Source organism: Sinocyclocheilus rhinocerous, unplaced genomic scaffold (genome assembly GCF_001515625.1).
Source record: "Sinocyclocheilus rhinocerous isolate Xijiao unplaced genomic scaffold, SAMN03320098_v1.1 scaffold751, whole genome shotgun sequence".
Classification (NCBI taxonomy): Eukaryota; Metazoa; Chordata; class Actinopteri; order Cypriniformes; family Cyprinidae; genus Sinocyclocheilus; species Sinocyclocheilus rhinocerous.
Genome location: NW_015657293.1, coordinates 968246 through 984168, shown reverse-complemented (window position 1 = coordinate 984168; position 15923 = coordinate 968246). Strand labels below are relative to the sequence as shown.

At 37.2% G+C, this 15923-nt stretch overlaps 1 protein-coding gene across 1 annotated transcript; it reads right to left on the bottom strand.

Annotated features, from left to right (window-relative positions):
* Positions 1 to 1721: 1721 nt before the first annotated feature.
* On the bottom strand, positions 1722 to 12221 carry LOC107720918 (tubulin-specific chaperone A-like). The gene is made up of 4 exons (XM_016528750.1): positions 12033 to 12221; positions 5491 to 5596; positions 3915 to 4001; positions 1722 to 2039 (listed from the first exon to the last, which is right to left on the bottom strand). The coding sequence occupies exons 1-4, from the start codon at positions 12083 to 12085 to the stop codon at positions 1959 to 1961; spliced, it is 327 nt and encodes a 108-aa protein (XP_016384236.1). The 5' UTR covers positions 12086 to 12221; the 3' UTR covers positions 1722 to 1958.
* Positions 12222 to 15923: the final 3702 nt, after the last annotated feature.

Here is a 15923-nt window from a genome sequence, read left to right as displayed (position 1 = left end):
AAACCCGAATTCATCTGTTGCTTCGGCTTTCAAAAAAACAACAACCCGAAACACATTTCAAAACACACCGAATTAGACGGGACTATATAGATTTAAGAGGAACCGCGATTGTGGGATGAACCTGAAAGAAATCCGTTCAATTATTTGTGTCAGTGAGGAAACACCCATTGAAAACGACAACATTAAAACAACTCCTAATCACAACAGTGCAACCCTACTGGGAATGCCTAGAGAAAAAGATATTTGCGTTATACACCGCAAAAATAGAAAGATATGGATATATATAAGGCCACAGAGGGCCAAAATGGTGCCTCAAGTATCTTTTCATTTTTATACATGGCCTATATGTGAAAAATGATTTAAATTCAACCACACACAAAAAATTCAAAATATAAAGTACAACAAAACAGTCATGTGAAGAAAAATTAAATAAATAAATATATATATATATGCTGTCAATTAATCGCATCCAAAATAAGTTTTGTTGTCATGTGTGTACTGTGTATATTTATGCATATATAAATACACATATATATTTAAGAAAAATGTTATATATTAAATATATTTATATATAATATAAATTATATGAATATATAAATAAATACATGTAAATATTTTCATCAGAAGTAACTTCCATTATTACTGGGCCAAAGATGATTTTTAGTGGATTAATCATTTATAAATCACAGGTGGCCCATCACAGATGTTCCACTAAAATTAACCACAAAGTTTCTAAATATTTCTGTCTTTTTTGTAAACAGTACATCTATTATTTTACTAAAACATAAAATTATGAAATGTCTTCCTTGAAGACTGATTATGCCATCTCTTAAAAATGAATGCCACTTGGTTTGATTACCTTATGTATTATGTTTGCTTTTGTTATTGAATGCAACAATATACACTCACGTTTAAGTCCAAGTAGTTTTTGGGCCACTTTAAATAGAAAACAATACATAAGCATACAGACAACTGAAGAGTTCTGTAAAAAAAATTCTCAACTATACGATATGAAATGCATTGAAGCAAGCAGTAAGCTGTTGCAAAGGAAACTTCTTCACCATTTACCTTGACAACGCTGATTGTAATATCTGAGAGACTGCGAAAAGCTTGATGCAATCTCTACCAGAGGATCAGAAATAGGCCCTCCATTTTCTAATATTCATAGCCTACAAAATACACCCTGAATTCAAATGATGTAATTATATTGAAATAGCAGAATATGCATTTGTTACTCCAGCAAATAGGTCAAAGCAGCCGTGTGCACGTGCTTGCATGAGAGAATCTGGCCAGCGGAGGTCAGTGTCCTTTCAGGAGAGCTGGAAATATATTCTCATCATATTAGTTTTTCATGCTATATCCGTCTCCCTCTGCATGCAGGAAAGCAAAGCCTGTCCATGTGACTGACATCCAGGTTCAAATTCTGCATTAATTTCTGCAGTCCTATGAGAAGGGAAACATATGGCATCTTATATCAAAACATAAAGGCTACTGTTTTACATATTAATTCAGCTTTGTGTAGTCACACATACCTGCAGCAGCAATAAATGTGAAAACCTTACAAGAAATCAAAGATGTGTCACAATTTTTCCCTTTTCAGCAGGCGAAGCTCTAATCTAAAAAAGTAACATATTACTATAATGAACTGAAGATATAGAGCTGAACAAAAAAACGACAGTATTCAATAACTATATGCATGAAGGAAACAGAAGGGTTTGAAATAGTGAAAAGAAACTTTATTTCATGATTGTGTAAATTTGATCACAGAAGGCTAGGAAGAAAACAGTGTCATTAAATTATGAATCAATACAAAAATTGAAATTGAAATGCAAACGTAAGCAGTCAGTAAACACATGGCATTGCTTCTGAAACGCTGAACAAGTCAGAACAAATGGAATGGATACTTGGGATGCCAGTGTGTATGTTAGCGTCTGTGAGTGTTTATTCGTTTGTGTCCATCATCCTTCCAGCTTGACTGAATCTAAAACAGTTCTAGCCTCCGTGTATTCTTCCTTTTCAGCCAATTCCTCTTCCGTTTCCTGAAAATAAAAACGGTTTGAAGTCATTGCCTGCACCCAATCTGGAGTCTTAATGAGTATGATTAATATTTTGTTAATTGAAAACAAATATGAATAATGAACAAATAAAATGAAGAAAATGATGCATCTTACAACCCTAGTAATTTACAATAAATTCAAAGCATTGGTTACAGAATTTAATGAACTGATCATAATTACTACAATATGTATTACACATTTGTTTCTTATCCAAAATACTCATATATTTTAAGATCGCAATGTGTTTTTTTTTTTAAATCATGAATTATATCAATATAATTAGATTAAACCAAACCTCAGATTCCAAGATGTACTGCATAATTTTAGTCAATATAAAAATGGAACATTTAACAAAATATTTACACTTCTAGGTTTTTAACTGCCAAAATAAATTCAAAGCTGAAGTCTACAGAGTGGGAGTTTTCCATCCAGTTGGAGTTAGTAAATCAGATCACAGTAACACAATGAAATGGACTAACTACATCACCAAAAACAGCTAATCCACTCAGTGAGCCTGTCAGAAAATCACACACACAAGCACCTCAGACAAACAAACACACTCACACACGTAACACAGTGTGAAAATGTAATGGAGGCAGTGAGAGGAGTAGGTCATATCAATGCTAATCGATCGACGATGGTTTCTATGGAGGCCATTGCCGTGACAACATTACTAATGAACTGAAATGAGTGCAGCACAGGACTGAGTGTGTGTGAAGCCTCACTGAGCTGCTGCTGCGGCTGGCGGTAAGTTTTACTCTGACACGAAATAGTAGAGGGTTTAAAAAACATTTGTATTGAAACTCACACAAACAGGAGCTGCCAAAGCGGGCGATCACAGATTTGTTTGCTGTTAATTAATGTGGCCCCTGTAATCGCCTACTTCCTCTATATACGGCAACAAACAGGAAGCGGACGGCACATGGTATCTTTCTCACACACATAATCATGCCATGTCAAGGTGTCCTGGGCTTAACACTGATCCAAAAACCTGGGAGATACCTAGACACAAAAATGTCCTCCTGTACAATATTCACACTATACAAACTCACCTTCTGGTTATCCAAGATGTAGATGAGTTTGTTTCATCATGGGAACAGATTTGGAGAAATTTAGCATAATATCACTTGCTCACCAATGGATCCTCTGCAGTGAATGGGTGCCGTCAGAACGAGAGTCCAAACAGCTGATAAAAACATCACAATAATCCACACCACTCCAGTCCATCAATTAACATCATGTGAAGCAAAAAGCTGTGTGTTTTTAAGAAACATCTACCATTACATGGATATTAACTTCAAACTCCAGTGAAAAAAAATCATCTTGTCTGAATCAGGGGAGAGATATGCACAGATCAAGCAACATTTACAAGTGAAAACAGTTCAAAAGAGTTCTATACAAATATGTTGGGAGGGTTTTGATGTGAGAGGACAACATGGGATGCACTTTTTCACTAAAAGAAGTGTTATTATAGTCTATGGACTCATATTTTGGACAGAAGAGATGGTTTAAATTTAAACGTCTTGATGGATTTGTTTAATACAAACATGCAGCTTTTCACTTCATGGGATGTTAATGGATGGACTGGAGTGGTGTGGATTACTTGTGGACTATTGTGATGTTTTTATCAGCTGTTTGGACTCTCATTCTGACGGCACCCATTCACTGCAGAGGATCCACTGGTGAGCAAGTGATGTAATGCTAAGTTTCTCTCATCTACATCTTGGATGGCCTGAGGGTGAGGACATTTTGAGCAAATTTTCATTTTTGGGTAACTATTTCTTTAACAGCGCCACTGAGTTCAAACCTTTCAGGTGGGTCAACATCTGAAACAGTGTGTGCGTTTCATATTCTCACCAACAGTTGTTGCAGGTCAGCGTGGGCCATGGCTAAACGACGATGGCAGTCAGGGATCATCATTCTTGACTCTTGCAACACCTCCATCTGTTAAAGACACGTTTAAGAGATTTTACTGGCTCTGTACTATAACAAAACAAAAAGACGACTTATTTCACATAAAAACATCTAGAAAAACCCAGAACATCTCTCTTATTCTCAGAGAGCATTTTATATGTCTGTATTACTTTGTTAAGCATTTGAAGGAGCTCACTGGAAAACTCCTTGTTGAGTGAGTTTGTAAGTTCTTGGTTCCACCATCAATATCTAATTTGTACGACTAACATCAGATATGAAAATGAGTAAATCATGACAGAATTGTACATTTTATGTGAACTAGTCTTTTAAAACAGAGCTATATGCATTCACTCCAGATAGAAGGTGAAGAAGAGAATGAAGCAAAAGTGAGAGAGAGAGAGAGAGAGAGAGAGAACATGGGCCACTACTCCTTGAGAACCTCTAAATTAGCAGCATGTGTTGTTAATTACAAAACTCCTCTAAAGTTACATAACGTCATTCATTTTACATCAACACATTAAAACTCATTAAAACTCACCCTGATTTCACTCACAGCGCTGCCATACTGAATCAGCTGTCTCTTTCACTGTTACCAAAGCAATTCCTTTTACACAGCAGAACAACCAAGTGGTACTGGCAGTGTAGTGTTCAGATATTAATACTGATGACTTACTCTCTTTACAGTCTGAGAATGCTCAACATTCCACGGTCCAAAATTAACTCTTGCAAAATGCTAAATGTAACTAAAATTGACTTTAGCGTTGCTGGTCAGCTGGCGGGTATCTTTTTGATAACCGTATCAAAATAAGCTCTAAATAAATGTTATGATGTTTTCAGTGGAATATTTACCATCGTGAGTTTATATAAGGTGCTTAAAGTTTCTTTGTTGTTGTTGACAACACCAAAACAATATAATTAGTCCAGTACATCTTATATGATGCACAATGAACTGTACTGTCTGTCACATGCATATATTTTAATTAAAAATAAAGAAATTGGTCCCTGAATGGAGTTGCCAACTAGGGCTGTGTATCACCAGCAAAGTCAGTTCTAAACTAACGCGCTGTCTTCACTGTATCTAACGCACACATGGCTGATTTACTCGACGCGTCCGCAAGTTCGCTTAGGTGTGCGCGGCAGGACTTTCTGCGCAGCTCCGCTTCCGAAGATGCACGAGTTCAAAGCGACTCTAGCCGAACATGCAATAATGTACTCATTCTAATATATAAAGAAAATTGCTGGTAGGTTATCATAGCACAAATTAACACACTCTCTATGGGTCCACTGCTGCACATGTGCCACAATATCGATACAGGGCCAGCTGTATCGATGCTCGTATCGTCAAATCTCTGTGACGATACATCGTCGTATCGATATTTTGAACACAGCACTATTGCCAACCGCTGTATGTTTCATCAGTTCTGGACCCCAAACATAGCACTTTTATGGTCCTTTAAATGAGTGAGTCTCATCAGGTTTCTCAACAGGGCAGGTGTTGTTTCAGGTAGTTTATTCTTACCTGTTTCTTGATTACATACTCATCTCCTGCCTCTGCCTTGAGACGCTCAATCTTCTCTTCCTGCTGCTTTGCCTCCTTTATGTAAAACACCTTCTCTTTGGCCAAACTGAGAGAGAGAGAGAAACAAAAATGAGAATAGATAGTGAGAGGTGAGTTTTACTCCAAATTCAATACTTATTTGTCCGTCCGATGCTGTCAAGAATTTACCCCTATGAAGACAAACAACTAGCTAACTTGCAGATCTCTCAAAATACAAATAAACCACTTTTAAAGGCCTGAAATCAGAGAACCAACTTCAAATGCCTTGACATTTCACTTTACTAACCTTTTTTATTGCATTTTACACAAATAAAAACAATGCAAGTATAGTTTAGTAAGGTTGATATACATAATACAACAAAAAGATGACAACTAAGATGCAGACAATATTGTGGAAATTAAATGCACTACCATGTAACAGTTTGGGGTCAGTAAGATTTTGTTTTTGAAGAAATTAATCATGGATGCATTGAATTGATCAAAAGTGACAGTAAAGCCACTAAAATGTTTCTATTTCAAATAAGTGCTGTTCTTTTGCATTTTCTATTCATCCTGGGGAAAACTGTACCACTGTTTCTGCACAAATATTAAGCAGCACAGCTGTTTTCAACACTGAAAATAATAAGAAATGTTTCTTGAGCAGCAAATCAGCATACAGTATTACAATGATTTCTGAAGGACCATGTGACGCTGAAGACTGGAGTAATAATAAAATGTAAAGGAATAAATTACATTATATATTCAAACAGAAAACGGTTATTTTAAACTGTACTAATATTTTACAATAGTACTGTTTCCACAGCATTTTTGATCAAATGCTGCTTTGGTGGTGAGCATAAAATATTCTTATCTTAATGACCCCAAACTTTTAACTTGTAACAACATGAAATGGTAAAACACACTCAGACAAAACAAATGCAAGATGTTAACACTCTTCTTTAAGATTCCCCACAATCTTTCAACAGATTAATCAAACACCAAGCTATATACTGTACTGTATCCTACTGTAAACACACCCTTCCCAAGTCTCTTGTCTTTTTCCTCTTTCTTAAAGATATCAACTGTCAATCTCAGAAAAGCTGCTTGCTTGTTAACCACGGCACTAACCTGCATCAGCTACTTCCTGATCGCTACACTAATCTGTCTTTTAACGGCATCTGTCTCCGTCTCCCTCGCACACAGTCACGAAGACACTGTACTGCCCCTACTAGGATTAATTGATCATCAATTTAGTCCCTAATTTGGACCAAGTCAGGTGGCAAATGGGCCACTTTTGCTTGATTGTTAGTGAAAACGCAGAGCGAGTACATTGATAAATTTTGATTATTTATCAATTATGGCCAAATGAACTAAACGGACTGAATAAATTCGCGGCCTGATTGCCGTAATGGAGTTTGAAAATATCACTATTGATAATGATTCTAGCTAATAGCCGCTTTCCGTCTGCGGCTTGCTCGCTTGTCGGGACGACATGGCGTTGCGGAATTCATTTTTCATAAAATCAGCCGTGTATGTGTGTGTGTTAGACAGAGAAAGAGAGAGAGAGCAGGAGACACTTCTCCATTAATCAAACATACTGCCAGCCCGGGCCGCGTGCCGTAAGATTCGTCTCCGCCTGCGACAATATGTCATATTTTACGTCAATTACGCTGGTTTTAACAGGCTTCAATCGCAACGCCCTGGTGCAATTCTCAACATATGCTCAAGGTAAGGCTTACTCTGACATGCGCGCAAAAATTAGACCGCGGGAAAAGGATAGGGGGTGCAAGCAGGGAGGAAGCCGGAGGGGTGGAAAGATCGGGGTGTAGCATAATTCTAATGAAAGTGAGGGACAGGCTAATGAAAAAGTGTCATGCTGATGTTAATTTCTTGTTTCTGCAGGGTGATGTGGGAGCTGCTTATAGCAGGGGCGGAGCTGGGCAGCTGTAAATGGGGCTGCCAGGGCTGCTTCCTTCAGCTTAATGGAAAAAGCATCTCTCTGGAAAATAGAGAAAAGAATTAGACTCGACACACACATTCTCTCCCCTCTAATACTGTATTTTTGAGGCGGCGGGTCGGTGGCGAGACCCGGTGACAAAAGCAAATTACGTCTGTCATTTTATTAAGTGCATCCGCAGAGCTAGGCCAGAAAACACTGACTGGAATAAATCACCAAAAAGAAGAAGAAAAGAATAGGGTAGAACGGAGACGACGACGACGAGGAGATGTGGAACTGGCAGGTGGTTCATTTAGACCAACACCATCCGGTTGTCAAAGCCAAGATGGGAGAGAAATTTCTGTAAAATAGCTAATTTCTTTACAGGATGAATATATTGATATTTTGTGAGACGTTTGGACTAAATGCTTCAGATTGAGCAGAGAACACTATTGAGTTGGCATGAGATCTTGACCGCTTCATAGGGCATTTCAGGAACCCCCTGGAGGCGTTTGAAGACGTGGAGTTCAGGGATGTAGCAGTATGAGAGGAGCTTGACCTGAAAGTGTAATTAACTGACATTACAAGCACCCACATTTACTGCAGCACCAGGTCTTACAACATGTTGAGACGTCACCTCAGGATAACTCTTCATGGCCCTGCATCACCAAACAGTGTGAGAACAGGAGTCATTGGTGGAAAGGACCACTTTACAATGTCATTTAATAAAACTGTCCAGCAGCACAACAGTATGGTCTGAAATACAAAAAACGTACAAATAGCAGTGCCAGAAACTCTGGCATAACCACGATAAAAATGCCATACTGTAAAAAATTTCTCTGTAAATTTACAGTAGAAAAACAATAGCCGTAGTTGCCAGAAATTCACCTTAAAATACACTGACAATATTTCAGGTATTGCAAAATGACTATATTTTACAACTAATATTTGTATATTTCATTAAGTTGTGTAATGTTAATGTACACTATATACATACAGTAATATACTTGAAGCACCAAAATCTGCATTGTACCTTAAAATGTACTGATAAACACCATAATAATACAAGTAGTAAACTAGAAAAACCACATGACAAAATTCATGATGAACTCGTAAAATAATGCAATAAACATTAACTAAATAACAGGAAATGTAACAAAAACAACCTAATGTACATTACTGATAGCAAAAATAAGAAGAAACAAAATTATCTAAATAAAATATAATCATATGTGTTTTGCCAAAGCAGGCACTTCTGGGAAAACCCTTTTACTTATTAACCTTTTTTTTTTTTTTTACTTCAAATTATTTTGTCATTTGTGTTTTTTTATTTGCAAAAACCATGAATTTGACAGAAACCTTCTGACAACATTGCTAATGCATAATGCATATACAAGTTTTATTTTTAAGCAAGGCAACTTGTATTGCATTCAAGGTATATCACTTCATGTATTCCTTTGGAATTGAACCTGAACTTGGCATTGCTAGCGTAATGCTCTAGTTCGAATTCTGCAATTTTTTGTCAAAAGTTGGACCGTTGGACATTATATTCCCCACATTCACAATATCCCAAGGAGCCTCTGTTTTTACACAGATAGGATAGTATTTCAACATCAAAAAATTATATTGACTGCATCAGCCATCATGTTTTCCTCATATCAGCATTGGCTTTCATTGTAAAAGATTTGACCATACAGAACAAAAATTATCACCCATGGGGCAAAAGCAGGTGAAGATATAATGTGAAGCTAGTGCAAACATACAAACCGACTTAAAATGAGTAAACCATGTGACCATCAAGCAGCCCACACCTCACGGGCCTGACAAATGAAGAAATGCAATTCAGCAATACAGCGTTCAGAGGTGGACAAAATCAATTATCTGACCTGGAGCCGAGAAGGCCCAGTCTGAGTGAACCGCAGAGGCCTGTGCTCGCATGGGGAGAGAAATCTGAGACAAATCTATAGAACCTAAAGACCCAGCTGAAAGAAAACAAAGCAGCTCGCACCGCTCTAATCGATACCACGGCTGGACCATCCACATAGAGAGCAAAAAACAGATGGGAAATCCAGAAGAAACATGTCTGAGAGACACGAACGATGTGTCTGCCGTTACTGGGCCTGACAGCGGGAATGTTCCATCATAAAATCATCAATCGACACCAACAGTGCCCACGCAATAAGCAAATTCAGCATAAATGAATTCAGACACCAAGACGTGATTGGTCCCTCATGTGAACATCAGCTGAGTTTGACAGGCCGAGTGTTCGGTTCTTATCGCTGCGCGGCTCATTACGATGTTGTCTCCTGTGTTGGCATGGTGTGCGAGTTGTTTCCTAACCCTCTCTCTTTCTCAATCCCACTGAGAATCATTCCCACACTTCCATTACCAGCCCTATCAAACAGGCCCATCTCAATCAGGCCCTCATCTGGTCAATCAATGCAAACAGCAGTCAGGTGGGGATTGAGGAGAGAAAAGGAGGGGTGAGGAGAGGATAGGATGAGGCAAGATCATCGGAGACACTCACAGAACACAAATGACCAACTTTAATACCAGTCTAACATTCGTTAAGAGTTTCTAAGTTCCTGGTCATACTGGGGACTGTCGGTTGTACAGACCAAAAATAATCAATGTGATCATATGTAGGTCACAGGTCATATCTGAAGCTACAAAGTTTGTAATTTCATGCTAGATTCAAAAATAAAGTAAAAACATCAAATAAAATCAAAATACGTGTGTGTGTGTATATATACATATGTATGTACAGTATATACCCTCGATTTAAAGTGCAGTCCCAAAAAACCCTTAATCCTTAAACCACTAGGTTTTAACCACTGGTCAGCAAGAAGCAAGTTTTTAATAATTTAAAATATAATAAAATTTAGTATCACTTCTTTGATATCTTTTAAAGGTGTCATATGATGTTGCTAAAAAGAACATTATTTTGTGTATTTGGTGTAATGAAATGTGTTTAACACATTTTCTACATACTGTACATTATTGTTTTTCCTCTATGCCCCGCCTTACTGAAACGAGTCGATTTTTACAAAGCAAATGTGCTGCACACATCTGAATATTTGGGTTGAACTGTTCTGGAACAGTGTTGTAAATACAACTTAACCACTGATTTCTAGTCGTGTCCTCTTTTGGAAGACCAAACAAAGTAGTTTCGCTTTCACAACGAAACAAACGGCGGGCTAGAGTAAGCGGAGGCAGGAGGGCTAGAGTGAGCGGCGGCCTAGAGTATGCGGAGGCAGGCTTGAGAACGGCGCGGCCAGCGGGCTCGCGGCAACCACATGTGACAACCCCGGGCTGGACTCCGCTTCGTCCACGGTGAAAGCCAATCCGGCGATCCACAGCGCGAAGTTGATGAATTCCCTCAGCGACCAGCAGGGATCAGCTCTAGGCATGACGAAGCAGATATCGTCCTCTTTTGGAAGGCCAAACAAAGTAGTTTCACTTTCACAACGAAACACACAGCGCCTTCACGACATGGCGGCAGCAACAACAATACTACAGCGAGAATCAAAGTTACACCTTCTTATTTTGCGTGAACATTTGGGCAGCGTTATGCATATCTTCCCACATCGTGACGTAGACATGTGGGGGCGTGTTAGAATGAGCTGTTTTAGGTAGGCGTGGCTGACTCTTAACTTTTATAAAGAATATCTCTTTGGATTTGAGACTTTAGTCTTTGCAACTTTACAGATCTTCTTTATGCACCAAGAGCTTGTAACACTTCAAAGAGAAAGGAAAAATTGAAATCGCATCATATGACCCCTTTAATAAGCAGATAAAAATAAGCATGTTTTATTTTTCGATAAATAATATCTGTTACGCTGAATGACAATGGAACATTATTTCACCATATATTGACATTTTATTTTCACTAAACTTATTAGAAACAGTAAAGAAGACTCTTTACTTGCATATAATATGCTTTCTCTATGTATATAAAATTACCTTTGTAAATTTAATTTGATGCGTGCACTAAAATGGGACTTCTATCCTTTGACCCATTTACACACTCAACAAACATATACAAACATAAAATGCATTAAATACACACACATCTTCTGTAATACGCATACATACTCATACATACAAAACACACATAACTTATTCAATAATCAGCAATTACATCTTCTAAACGACTCAGAAATCATATTACGTCATTCTTGATTATGTTTAATTATAGGCCAGACAAACACACATACTGCCTGACAGGGTATAAAAATATCTATTGCATGTGGCATTAACACAGCCTCAACTTCTTCATTCAATCCCTCATTTCGATTTATTAGTCAATTATGTTGGACTCATGAACTAAACACATAAAACGAATTTAAATCAACAAATAACACTTATGAGTTGCATAACATGAGCATTCACTGCACTGTAAGTGACCGGAGTATTCAGCATCTGAACAATGCTACAGCAGCTGTCAGAGCACCGGGCTGTATTTACAACTTCCGCCTAATGAGGACACTCATCTGCGGCGTATGCCCGTACAGGGGCGCGGTGAATCCGCGGCCTTACCCTGCTGACATTAGTACACTTCAGAAATAAGATTACTCCGCCTTCTTACCGTTTAACCACCCCGGTCTTGATTTTAATTTGCCGTATTCTTGGATCCGCCATTGTTTGTGTTGTTTGAAATAGTGCAAACGAAAGGTAAAACGGATAAATATGTTTATAATAAGAGAAGCGCGCAGCCGAGATTAACCTGTTAGCACAGACGCGCCAACACAGCAGAAAATGTACGCATGCGCAGATGAAGCAGAGCGTGTGACAGTTCAAAGATCAACTCAAAAAGCAAATGTATTTGTTTCTTTATTTTTACTACATTTTATAATGCCATTTATGTAGGCTGTTTACCAATAAATGTCGATAAAAATAGTAAAAAAAAATACACTACCAGCAACAGTATCATTGTTGTAATTATACCGTGGTAATTATTTTAAGTAGGCTTATCTATGAGCATCATGTAAATGTCAGTGTATGAACACAGTAATCATTCAATACCATAAATAGTTTAAATAAAGGTGCCATGGTATTATGCCTTTCTTAACCTTTCTTCTTTTACTGCTGATTATCAATTAGTCTGATATTTCTACACTCTAATAGCCTATGTAAATCATATGCAGCTATTACTAATACTAAAATTAAACAGATCTATTAGTAAACAAATCTTTTAATCACAGCATAAATTATATTACTGGCCTTGCTTTTTTATTGTTTTTTTTTTTTTACTATTTATGGGGACTTAATAGGCTTTAAGTGATAATATACAGAAAACTATTTTCAATAATATTAATAATAATAATTAATATTATTATTACAACAATTTGTTTATTAATAATTATTACTTATAGTGTTTATACTATTGTTATTATTTTAGATATTATTATACATATTTTAAATTATTATGTTTTATTATTTTTAGTAAGTGGACCGATAAGTTCTCCATTAGTTAGTTAAGTAATAATAATTATTGATAAATAATAATAATTATTGATGTAATTAATTATAAATTATATAAAAAATTATTATATTATAAATATTTTATAACGTTTAATTTATATTCAATTATTAGTTTAGACATTACACATATTTTATAATCATATTATTACTATTATTGAGTGGACAGAAGTTCTCTGCTAGTTAATAATATGAATACACAATATGTCTACATATTATTTATTAAAATATTAATTTAATTATATAAATATAATTATTGAGACAGTTAATACGTTATATTTTATAATACTGTTTCTATTATTATTTTAGATATTATACTGTATAATCACATTATTGTTGTTGTTGAAAACGCTGCGTCAGTGTTGTTCTGGTCAGTGCTGTCTGTCGTCTGCTCTTGTGTTGGGCTCTGTGTGATCTGATCTACTCCTCACAGCCACTGGAAGCAGAGTGGACATCATAGACACCTCGATTGCCGGAGGTAATGTTTTAGACTGGAGCAGGTAAAGTGAGATATGTCACACGTGTCAGGAGTTGTCAAACTGTAGACATGGCGCCGGGAATGATGAATGTCATCACCGCCGGAGCCCACGCGCAGAGACACCCGGGTAACCTAGAAAGACTGCGCGCCAAGCAGTACTGTCCGGTGAAGATTGAGACGCGCGTGATTCGTGATCATATCGCTAAATCGACTCATTTACGGTTATTGATCATAAAAAGGGTCAGGTGTAGCAAGAGCAGAGGATGCCATCAGGACAAAACGCCCTTGCACTGCAGTCCATTAGAAACCAGAAGAACAGCATTTTGTACCATAAAAATAAACAGATAGAAAAATGATTAGGCTATATAAATAAAAGTAGCTACATAGGCTATGAGTATATGTACATTTATGTTCGTGTAAAGGAAATGTACACCTTTTAGACCTCAACCACTAATTGTAACGCGGAATTAAGCTAATTCCTGTGAATGTGCGAGACTTCCGATCGATTAGCCGCTAAGCTATAGACTAGAAAAATAGCTAGAAGAATAACAAACTGCAGTAATCGGCAAAAGCGCTCGAGACCAGAATGGTAATGATTATGATAATAAATTAAAATAATATCACAACAAATACAAGTTTGCAGTATTAAGCAGCATAATGGACTGTTTTTGTACAACTAAAAATAAATGGAAGCCAATGACACCGGAAGCTCTGCACATCCAAGTTAGAAATGGCCGCGCCCGCACAATAAGGTAGGCCTATAAGGTTCTATTCTATTAAAATATCCAAATGTAGATTAAAGAATCGGGCAATTTAAACCCTTATTCTTATTGTTCAACCACATCAGTGGCGGTTATAGCTCAGGTAATCTATTTTATGCTATTTAAAAAAATCAAAAGCAATGTAATCAAGTTACATTTAATTATATAGTGTTTTATAGAATACATATTGTTTTAAAGCAGCTTTACAGTAACAAACAGCAAAGAAAAGTGTTATTTGTTGCAAAATTAATTAATTATGAAACAACTTTCACCTGTAAAGCAGCTCTACAGAATACAGAGTGTCATGTAATGTTGATGATATGCTAATAAGACATACTTATGCATTCTATCTGCTGCTGCATGAAAAATATATGGAGATATAATTTTAACATGTGATTTATGCAGTAACATCTAAATTAACAGATTTTATTCAAAGTCAAAAATACTATTTAATATGAAAAAAATGCAAGGTCAGAGGTCAGGAAGACAGAGCTGCACACCATCACTTTTTAGTACAGATTTAGTCTAGATATTATTGCCTGGCAAAGAGCTAAAATGGTGTTCAGACTCTTTGATTTGAATTAAATGCAATCCAATACACTGAAAAGTTCCACAAAGCTGCTGCAATTGAGCCGTATACTCGCCATTGATATTGTTTACCGCAATAATCATTCACTGCGATTGCAGCTTCGACGCCGTTCATTCACAAATTACCGTGCTTAATGAGAAACCAAACCATCGGGCTTCTGAATTCCCACCATTTAATGTCCGCTTTTATCGCTTGGACACTTTTTACAAGGGACCAGAGGAAAATAATTGCGGGCTTATTAGATGATTTCTCTTTAATGAAATAAATAAATAAAATAAACCGTCATTAACTCCGGTTCCAGGAGGTTAGAAGGATAGAAAAAATACTTATTCATTCGCACTGCTACCGGAACGACCTAATGATGTAGGATTTCAGATTTGTCACGCCTTAATGCGATTCATTATATCTAAAAGTGACTTCAAAAAGCCTAGATATTACCTTGTCTAATACATTTTTCTTCCCCGCTGACACCCTGATAAGGGGCCACCCGTGCTCCGGTCTGAGATGACAGCCGTTATTATCGTCCGGCCCTCGCGCACACGCTCCTAAAACTGGCCCCCGAGCTGAAAGTTAGCTTTAAAAAAGAGCCGTTTTTCTTGCTTTCCCTCTTCTTTTCTCTCTGACTCGTTGATTATTGGTATTTTCCTAGTTTTCCAAACTAATAAGTGGCACTATCAAGCATTTGGAAGCGCCCAGAGAGCCGCAGACAAGCTGCTGGGCCTAATTGATATTGAGCGAGTCGCGGGTAGGCTGAACGGGGCCACTGCTGGCTAATTTGCAGTTTAATCAGCGTCAGTAATGAGAGCGGCTGATTAGCGCTGCCTGGAAATAAAAGAGAGTTACAAGGAACGTCTGTCAGAGTCCGGTGATAATTCAGGACTAATTGTGGTGATTAGAGCAAACTGGATGACTTTGGAGTTTTCAAAAGCAGTGTGTGTGTGTGTGTGAACTGCAATTGCTTTCAACAAAGGCCCCCCTTTCTAATATTCAATTAAACATTTAATAATGTAAATCAGTGTTCAAAACAGTATATTTGATCACATAAACCCAATAGAGGCTAATTCATTTACTGACGCACTCGCTCTTCCCTGCGTTCGGATCTGAATTAGCCCACACAAAACAAAGCAGCGATGTGCATCTGTTTCCGAACACCACCGCAGGCTCTCTCTC